The sequence below is a fragment of the Micromys minutus genome (assembly GCF_963924665.1).
Source record: "Micromys minutus genome assembly, chromosome: 1".
Taxonomy (NCBI): domain Eukaryota; kingdom Metazoa; phylum Chordata; class Mammalia; order Rodentia; family Muridae; genus Micromys; species Micromys minutus.
Window position 1 is genome coordinate 57,138,260 of NC_137969.1, and position 9,816 is coordinate 57,148,075.

Below are 9,816 nucleotides of genomic sequence, written 5' to 3' on the forward strand. Positions count from 1 at the left end.
TGTAAGGGGGGTTACATCTAGGTTTCACTTCCAGCGTACTTTAAAGCCTAAGTGGAGGTTCGAAGACGAATGACCTCCCACAGGCTCTATCTGAATGTCTGGTTCCTAGTTGACAGACTAGTTAAGGAGAATTAGGAGGTGTGTCACTAAAGCGAGCTTTGAGGTTTTAAAAGCCCACACCTGGCCTGGTCTCTGTGTCTGTCTGTCTGTCTCTGTCCCATCTCTGTCTTCTGTCTGTCTGTCTCTCCATCTTGTGGATCAGATGTGAGCTCTCCGCTACTGCTCCAGCACCATACCTGTCTGCCTGCCACCATCTCCCCGCCATGATGATCATGGACCCCTCTGAAACTGCAAGCCCCCAACTGAAAGCCTTCCTTTGTAAGTTACCTTGGTCATGGTGTCTCTTTGCAGCAATGGAAAAATAACTAAGACAGCCTACCACCCATGTGGCCTTGACAGTTTGCAGATCACTTAGGCTAGCTTGCCTGTTAATAATTTTCTACTCTAAGCTTTTGAGCGGCTTGGTAGCTAGATTAGCAGATTTGAAAGGGAACACAGCTAAAAACAAATGGCACTGGAAGTCCAGTGTTTTCTCTTTATCTATGTCTCAAACTGACATAGTTCAAGGCATACTGGGGACCATACCATTTTTTTCTGTTATTTCTCATGCTTAGAAAGATCTGTGAAGATAATATATAGTACCCTAATCAGATACTCCTAGCTCAGTATAACCCTGGAGGAATGAACCTCATTAAAATATCCATCTCTGGCCTTAAATTTCTGGAAACTGCTTGCTTCATAGACTCAGTTCTCTCTTTTCCTAGTTATGATTGCACCCCCATCCCAGCCCTTGTGAGAACTCCAGGTGGCACTTAGCTAGAAGGGTCACTGGGATGAGTCCTTGGAGGGGATATATCTTGTTCCTGTCTCTCCGTGTGTTTTCTGTTTACCAGAGACTAATAGCTACACCCTTCACATATTCCTAAAGCCACAGGATGCTCTGCCACCAATAGGCTCAGAAACATGGTGCTGGGTGACTATTGGTAATGAGAGCAAGGAAGGGCGGGATTGAGGTCCAGATGGGCAAACAGATGGGCCAGGAGTTGATTAAGCTGGGTCAGCAACAGGGACTGTGCTAGGCGGATGCTTGAGGCACAGTTGGGAGTTCACTTAGTTGTCATTGCCTCGTTTGTGTAGTTGTGAGCATCACAACTGCAAATAATCTTCTCTCACCAGGAATCCCCAGTGTCTAGAACAGTGCCTGTGCCTATTCAGGGCTCAAGCAAATGCTTCCTGGGTGAATGCATAAATGAATGGCAGGCTTAGGAAAAGTTTCTCTGGGCTCTCATCACTGGTCAGACCAGCTTCCATTTTAGAAGATGTGTCCTCTCCATTTCACAAGACTTAAAAAAAATGGCTGAGCTTTGGGGACCTTCTCATGGCTGCACCTCTGGTCTTCTGGAGACATACAGATTTCGTTCACCTGTCACTAAGGAAAGAAAGTCACGGTTCCTTATACAGGGCTGGGGATGTCCTTCCCTCTAGCTGAAGCAGAAGTTAGTCTACCAGGATTCACAAACCCACTTTGCTCTTGTTAGCTTGACTCCAGAAAAGCTGGGAGAATCTTGTCATCACCGATGAATATTGCCTAGAAGACTATTAACTTCCCTAGCAGAGGCGGGGGATGTATTTATTTATTTAACTCCCCTAGCAGGGGGGTTATTTATGGGCAACTTATGCAAGGTACGATGTGTCTTCTTGATACATGGTAGTGCCCAGATCGCTAATTCAGGCCTTGAGACCAGGAGTCCAAAAACAATTTGTTCACATGAAATAAAGCCTGATCCTGAGACAGTTTTCCCTTGCTCTTTTGTTTAACATCAGCCAGAGATTGTCTCTCCCTTTCCTGTCTGTGACTGGGATGTTTTAAACAGGCTGACAGCACGGAGGGAGGGCTCAGGCTGGTTGGGAATAAAAAGGGAGCCTTGACTAAGTCTTAATTAATTAATTAATTAATTAATTGTCTCACAAGCAGGAAGGTCATACTAGAAGAGAGTAATGAAGGGGCCAGGAGATGCCTTAAGGTCGAAAGTAAGTACTGCTCTTGTAAAGGACCTCACCTCAGTTCCCAGCACCCCACTGGGCATCTCAGAGCTTCCCACAACTCCAGCTACAGGATCCACCACCATCTTCTGGGCTCCATGGACATCGCCCTCATGTATACAAACATATGTACACATGAAGTAAACATATGTACACATGAAGTAAACATATGTACACATAAAGTAAATCTTAAAAACAAAACAAGAAACATCGTGATGGTGGAAACTATCGTTTGTCAAGAATTTCAGCATGTTTACAAACTTGTAGCTTAGTCAGAAATGTGACTTTGTTGGTTGTGTCTGCCTCACATGCATAAAAACCAGGATTGGACTCCCCTTACTGCAGAAGTCAGGTATGGTGGTACCTGTTTGTAATCTCACCTCTTGTGGGGTAGAGGCAGAAAAATCAGGAGCCCATGAGTTCAAGGACCATCTTTGTCTATGTAGAAAGTTTGAGGCCAGTTTCAGAGAGAAAACAAAATTAACTTAGAGGACTCAGAAGAAGACTTACAAAGAGGATTTTGAAATTCATGGACTTTAGAAGGACTTCACTCTTTTCTTTAAAAAATAAAACTGCTTGGCTTATGCAAGCAGAGTTCTGGTTACTGGCTAATGGGTCTCCAAAACCTCAAGGAATTCACCATATTACTCACTTACTTTTCTGTTGTGATAAAACACCATTGTCCACAAGCAAGAGGCAGCACCAACTGGACTCAGTAGGTAACAAAAAAAGAAACAGGACGAGAAATGGGAGGGGCACATGATGTAGCATGTAGTGTGTATGAGATTTGGGAATATCTATTATCAAGACACACTGAATACACACATGAATTTGACAAAGAATAGGTAGAAAAGAAATGAAGAGAGAGGCTGGGAACTGGAGAGATGGTCCAGTGATTAAGAATACTTACTACTTTTGCAGAAGACCCTGGTTGGGTTCCCAGCACCCAGGACAGAGGACTCGCAGTGGATTTCAGCTCAGGGGATCTTACCTTGTCCTCTGTCCCCCACAGGCACTACCACATGTGCACATAAACACATCCAGGTTTACAAAAATAGAAACTACATCTTAAAAAGTATTTGTCTGTTTTGAAATTTTTTGATGCTTTCCCTGTTTTTTTGGGGGGTGGTGGGTGAGGGAAAGAGAATATGAAGTTGGGTTAGTAGGGAGGCGGGTTGGATCTCAGAGGAGTTGGGAGAAGGGAGACAATATGACTGAAATATATTGTATGAAAAATGAAAATAAATGCTAAACAAACATTTTTGTTTGTTTTTGTTTAAAAAAAAAAGCTGTTGTGGGGGTATCTACCAGGGAAGACCAGACCATATAGTTCAAGGCAATAAAATGTCTTTAACAGCTGGCCAGCAACTACTCTGAGTATTTTGGATCCCAGTGTACCGCCAAGCCTTTCTGGGGGTGAACCTTTAAGCACAAACCTCATGCTCTGAGTTGGTATACTTCAGTTAACAAGAACAGTTAGTCAGAAATGGAATTACAAAAGCTAGTACGGAAGGTTAGTACATTTTGAGACTTTCTCAGAACTATATGGACTTTGATGGACTAAGTCTTTGGTTGAGTTTCCACAGGTGTCTACAGTTTTTACAGCTCGAATGGTGCTTCCGTCACGAAGTCACTATGCTAAGGTCTGGGGCCCTGTTATAGTGCTAAATATGAGACGGCAGGAAGTAGCCTCAGTGGCAGCCAGCACAGCGTCCTAATTAAAGCATTGTGCTGCTATAGGGGAGAGGCACCCAGCAGAGGCAAAACCCAGGAAACTCCTTTATGTGGCACTGGAATTGTTCTTTTCAGAGACTTATGCTGGCATCAGATTTTGTCCTAAACTGTACCTACAATGATGCATTTCCCATGCCATTTTTAAATGTTTTTTTGTTTTTAGGATGCATATATGTATCTCCTGCATAGACACCAACCCAAATAAACCAACATGAGGACTCACATTTTCTGCTGCTTTTCTTTTTTTAAAGACAAATTTTTGTACTAAAAACCATTAGAGAAAGAAGAAAAATCTACTGGTTCGCTATAGACAGATGCTGGGACGAATTTCTGATCCGATCCTTTACTAACACTGGTGGGCTTTGGAGTGGGCAGGGGCTGGAATATGGTGGGGATCCAAAAACAACTTACAAAACAAAGGGAATTCCTTACAGTTACAGAATTTCGAAAGAAGGGTGGAGTCTGAGTTTAGCCAATTAGTGAAGGAACTCGATAGGATTTAAAGGTTTAATTTGGGAGGATAATCCTACAGTTGCTCCCCAACCCCACCTTGGATCTATTGCCAGGCTGTTTTATAGTTTGGTGCTGGGTAGGATTTAGGGCGTGACCCATTTCTCCGGCTCCTTACCTGGGCAGCCTCTCTGATCTACCAAAACCCAGAAACTTCTATTTAGAAAACACTTTGCTTAAGAAAACTTATTAGAACATGCTTGGTCCTTAGGGGGAAACCAACAAGAACAAAATAAAACAACAAACAGAGGTGAAAGTAGACTTTGCTTTCTGATTTTGTTTCTGTTCCGTTGTATCCATTTGTTCAGGAAGGGTCTCAAGTCAGTGGGCGGGGATGCGATTTCTAACTCGGAACCAGCCTTCTAGGGAGGGAAATAAGAGCAGTTTGTAGCCACCGCCCTGAAGACGCCGCTGGGGCAGGGGTGAGGCCGGGAACAGACTCCGCCAGAGAATCCAGGTTGGGTGGAGTCCTCTCTCCTGCACCTGAGCTCCCACGGCGGAACTTCAGGCAGGACAAGCGGAACTTTGTAATTCCGGAACTAGAGGAGGAAGTTCCGTTTGTTGCAACCCGACTGAATTATTAGATCGCACTTCCGGGGAACCAAAATGGCTGCGTCCGTTCAGGACTCACGTGTGAACCCGGGGGAAAAGCTGAAGTCTTCCCCGAAGAAAAAGAAAAAGATAAAGATGGTAGCCAAGGCTGCAGTGTCGAAGCTAGAAGATGAACTCAAAGCCTCTTCCGACGGAGAAGGTAATGTGGCTGGTCTGAGGTTCGGCGGCTAAGGTCGGGCTGAGCTTCCCAAAGCAAGGCTGCGTTTCCTTGCGTTGATTTCGTGGGGCTAGTGAGGTTCGGCGAGGAGACCTGCCGTTCAGAGGCGCCTCGCTGTCATGTTTGATTTTGTGTTTCTACTTAGTTCAGCTGTTACTAAGATGGGCGAAAGTGCCGGTGCCAATCAGAAGCTTTTCAGTAAAGATAGAAATAATGACAGGCAGTACACAAATTAAGAGCAGAGCAAAAGATGGGCAGGTGATATCCCCAGGTCCCGAACCTACTCGGAGGTGGAGTAAAAGCACGGTTAATTTTCTCAGATCAAAGCATAGGCTAAGTGTTCTGACAGAGAAGAATCAAAGCTGGTATTGAGAATCTGCAAAAATGTCCACAACTTTAAATGGGAGGATTTGGCTCTTTAGTCAACTTGTAAGCATTTAGGAGATAATAGAAAAAGTTGTAAGAGCAATGTACGCGAGCTTTGGACCCCCCCCCCCCAAGCAAAGAGTGAAAGGAAAAGGGTCGCAATAGAAATAGGTGGAATAGGCTCAGGAAGAGACCAGCAAAAGGCCACTAGAGAAGAAATACTATTACTGTGCAGTGGGGGTGGGGGGGAGTGAGCCTTTGGGAGTTAGAGACAAGATAGTTTAAAAAGTGTAAGTGGTAAAGGAGAGACACAGAAGTAGCATTTGATAACAGTTTCAGAATGAAAGGAAGGTGTGTACCTTGGGAGCTGTCACCATTGTGTGTCTGCCCTTGCTGCTGCTTTTAAACATACTTCTTGGCACTAGCTTCTTTGTTTAGAAGGAAGGGGAGGCATTTGCTTCCTACACTCCAGTTACTATTCATGTGTAGCTGATACTTTTCAGGTGATCCTGTCAGTTAGTCATGAACTAGTGTCTTCAGTTACTATGTGAAGCCACTAGATCACGGGTAACATTCAGAATTTTTAACTTGCGTGGTAGGTCTTGTCATTTGCTGCTCTGCCATTTGATAATTAGCATTTTTTATTCATGTTGGTTGCTTGACACATGGAACATGCCCTCATGCTGGAGCTCTCTGCCTTCTGCCTACAGTATTCTTGAAATGAGTTCATGTCACCTACTTTTTTATTGACTTCAGTCTCTGGTCCAGTACTTGTTGAAGAGATTTTTCCAGTGTATACTTTCCTGTCACTCTCACTTTGTGGCTTGATGCCCTGCTTTCTTTAGATTCGATTTTTAAAAATTATTTTTTTATTATTTAATTATAGTATTATTATTATTACTATTATTTTTAAGTTGGATGTTGTGTGCGGCACGTGTGAGAGGGAAGTGAATGTGAGCCGGTAGATGTGGAGGTCTTTAAGCCCCTGGAGCTGAAACTGTTTGAAAGTTTCATAAGTGTGCAGACACTTGTACCTCAGTTCCTACATCAACACCTGTCACTCGGGTCCATAAGTAAAGGAACGAGTGAACTTGGACTTCAAGAAGCAGCTGACTAAGCTTTTAAATGGTAATTGAAGGCCTCAACTCTCACCAGAGGTGTTAAGAAAAGCAAGCTGTTGGGCAGGAATTAGAGCCTCTGGTCCTGATGTTGTTCTTACTGCATTTGTTTATTTGGTGTGTGCCTAATGCAGAGGTCTGAGAACTTACAGGAGTTTGGCAGCAGGTGCCATTACCTTCTCAGCCATTTTATTTTGTTATAGTACAGTTTGAATTGGATAATTGTAAGCGTTACTAAGAAAAGGAAACACTGTTACATTTTAAGGAAAACAATACAGCTTTCAGATTTGGTAGAAACTGGATTTCTTTACTTAGAAATAGGTAATTTGGAGTGGAAATGTTCTTTTCGGCATAACTACTGATTAGGTTTCTAAAGTTTTCTTAGGTTATGGCTCATGTGTCCATGAGGCTTCTGAATAATAGGAAAGCTGATTATCCAAAGAATGTTTGTGCTGTTAGGTTACAGTAACCCTCTAGGCTGACTTAGAGTTACAGTTATAAGGAGGATGAAGTGAACAGAAGTGGTCAGGATGCAGTGTGTCTGCTCCGTTATGTTACAGTGACCCTCTAGGCTGACTTAGAGTTACAGTTATAAGGAGGATGAAGTGAATGGAAGAAGTGCTCAGGATGCAGTGTGTCTGGGTGAGGGCACATGCAGAAGTATTTCTATTGTTCAAAAGGATGCCATGTATGTGAACTTGCAAATAGAGAATCCACAGTTAGGATTCAACTGTATCCTCTTGTGAACTGGTAACAGCCTGTCTGCAGCTTCTGTGATGATCACAGGATCGTGTCTTGTTAGTTACTAAGTGACTAGGGCTTAGCAGTTGTTCTTTTTGACACAGATATGGGCTTTTCAAGCTCCATTTACTAAGTCTTTTTTGTTGTTGTTGTTGTTGCATCTTTTCTTTTTTAAACTTACTCTAGAACCACATTTAATAGAGTTGTATCTCTAATATTAGTCTCTGTAAACGTTTTAAATTGCATTGTTTATTTATTTGCGGGGCAGACATGCTACAACAATGCATGCTTCATGAAGGCTGGAGAACAGCCTATAGGAGTAGGAGCTCTACATATGTGCTGAGGTGGACTGAACTCCGGTCCTCACTTGGTTTGTGGCCAGTGCATTGACATGCTGAGCTGTCTAGCTGACTCTTTTTAATAGTTCTGTTTACATGCATGTGTCCCTGCATGTGTGCTTGTGCCCGGTACTTTATCCCCTGGAGTTGGACTTAGAGATGGTAGTGATGGTTATGAGCTTCCTGACACAAGTGCTGGGAACTGAACTCAGGTCCTCTGAAGAGCACCAAATGTGCTTACTCCCTCCCCCCAAACAAAAACAAACAAACAAAAAGAGCCAAAACCAGCTTTTCTGTGTTTTTTCTGTATGTGGTGCTTGGTATCAGACCACATGGATGCCTGGTAAGAGCTCTCCCACTGAGTTCAGTGCTTCCTCCCATTTCCCAGCATTTCTGCTGTCTCTGTGGCAGTGATAACAAATTTTGAAAGATCTTTCATTTTGTAAATTGGGTAGTAAAGGATTGTTGGTTATGCACATTCTTTGGTGTTACTCAGAATTCAATATTTAACCTAAGAAATGTTTGTTTTCCTCTTGTGAATACATACTCTTTCTAGGAAGGTGACCCATGGATTATAGAACTATTGCTAAGTTTTCAGATTATAAGAACTGAAAAGCTCTATGTCAGGGACATGAGAAGTGATGCACATGTTACAGGCTTATGGTTAAGTTGTACTGGCCCATCCATCTCTCAGGAAACTGCTTCAGAGACATGGTTGATCGTCATCTGGGCATCACAATGATGACAGGAAGGCCTCTCTGAGACTTCAAGCAGTGTCCTTAAATAGAATGACAGTTGTCTCACAAAAAGCATGTGTTTGTCTTACAGGTCTTTTTGTTTGTTTGTTTGTTTTGGTAAAGAAGAGTGTCTATTTAGAATTAGCCATCTGGACTTAGTGTAGAGGACCTCAATCTTGTTGGCAGCATCTAGAGCATCATAATCAGGAGCCATGCGAACATACGCCTTCTTCTCTCCAGCAGGCCTTATCAGTGTCATAATTTCTTCACGGCCTGTCTGATCTGGTGCTTGTTGGCCTTGACATCCACAATGAACACAAGTGTGTTGTCCTCTATTTTCTTCATGGCTGACTCAGTGGTCAGTGGGAATTTGATGATAGCATAGTGATCCAGCTTGTTTCTCCTGGGTGCACTCTTTCGAGTATATATTGGCTGCATCCGGAGCCTCAGGGTCTTGGGCCAGAAAGTGGGTGACGTTCGGATCTTTTTGTGACTGTGGACGCCTTTCAGCACTGCCTTCTTAGCTCTGGCTTCGGCTTTGGGAGGAGCAGGAGCTTCATTCTTTGCTTTCAGCACCATCTTGGCGAAAAGGGCTGATTGATGGGTCTTGAGCTGTACTTTTCATGTTCTGGTTTTGATTTCTTTTGACCTCTTATACAAGAATGAAAAATCTTGGTTTTATTAAATATTGCCTGTTGTGCAAACTCCTTGATCTCTGGGACTGAGGGATTACTGATTTTGATAGCAGCAGTATCAGAATTTAGTTTAGAATTTGATGCGTGTGTAATGCTCAGTAGACTTTTAGTCATTAGGTACATTGGAAAAATCTCTATTCTTTCATTGATAGATGCCTGGGCTGATACCAGGTCTTTCCTGAGTAGCACTGTGGTAAACATGGGTGTGTAGGTGTCTCTTGCTATGATTCTTTGGGGTACTGAATCATGGTTCAGTTTTTAATTTTTGTTATTATAGTATCTATTTTTATTTAGTATGTGATATTTCTAGTAGTAGGAAACTAGTCATTTGTGTAACTTTATCATGTACTATCTTTTTATGGTTCATGGATTTCAAAATGTTAAAGGCAAAAATTTTAACTTTTTGAAGAACCCTCAAACTAATTTTTTATAGGTGCTACCAATGTATATTTTTACCGATTGTGGGTTTTTGTTTTATTTTGTTTTGTTTTAAAGGTGAGATCATGAGCCCAGACTTACTGTGTGTCTGACAATGGCCTTCAATGGAAGGTCCTCCTCTGTTCCCTTCCATCTTCTCCCACCTCTGACCCTCCAGTGTCAGCATGTGTGGTTTCTTTTGCCTTGATGATATTCTGCCTGGAGGGAAATGGAATATTACTATAGTTTTTATTTGTGTTTTCTTCATGGCTAAAGATAGTAAGCATT

General features: G+C 42.7%; 1 protein-coding gene and 1 pseudogene across 3 annotated transcripts in view; one reads left to right on the top strand and one right to left on the bottom strand.

Annotated features, from left to right (window-relative positions):
• The first annotated feature begins 4,947 nt into the window (after positions 1-4,947).
• Positions 4,948-9,816, top strand: part of RRP15 (ribosomal RNA processing 15 homolog) — a 31,512-nt gene continuing 26,643 nt past the window's right edge. For both annotated transcript variants that reach the window (XM_080942400.1, XM_080942401.1), the window contains exon 1: positions 4,948-5,098. In XM_080942400.1, the coding sequence (XP_080798526.1) occupies positions 4,954-5,098 (145 nt within the window). In that variant the 5' untranslated portion in view covers positions 4,948-4,953. The remainder of the gene's footprint in view (positions 5,099-9,816) is intronic.
• LOC308435095 (large ribosomal subunit protein uL23-like) lies at positions 8,502-8,995 on the bottom strand (annotated as a pseudogene). Its single transcript has one exon. The product of its transcript is annotated as a large ribosomal subunit protein uL23-like (transcript).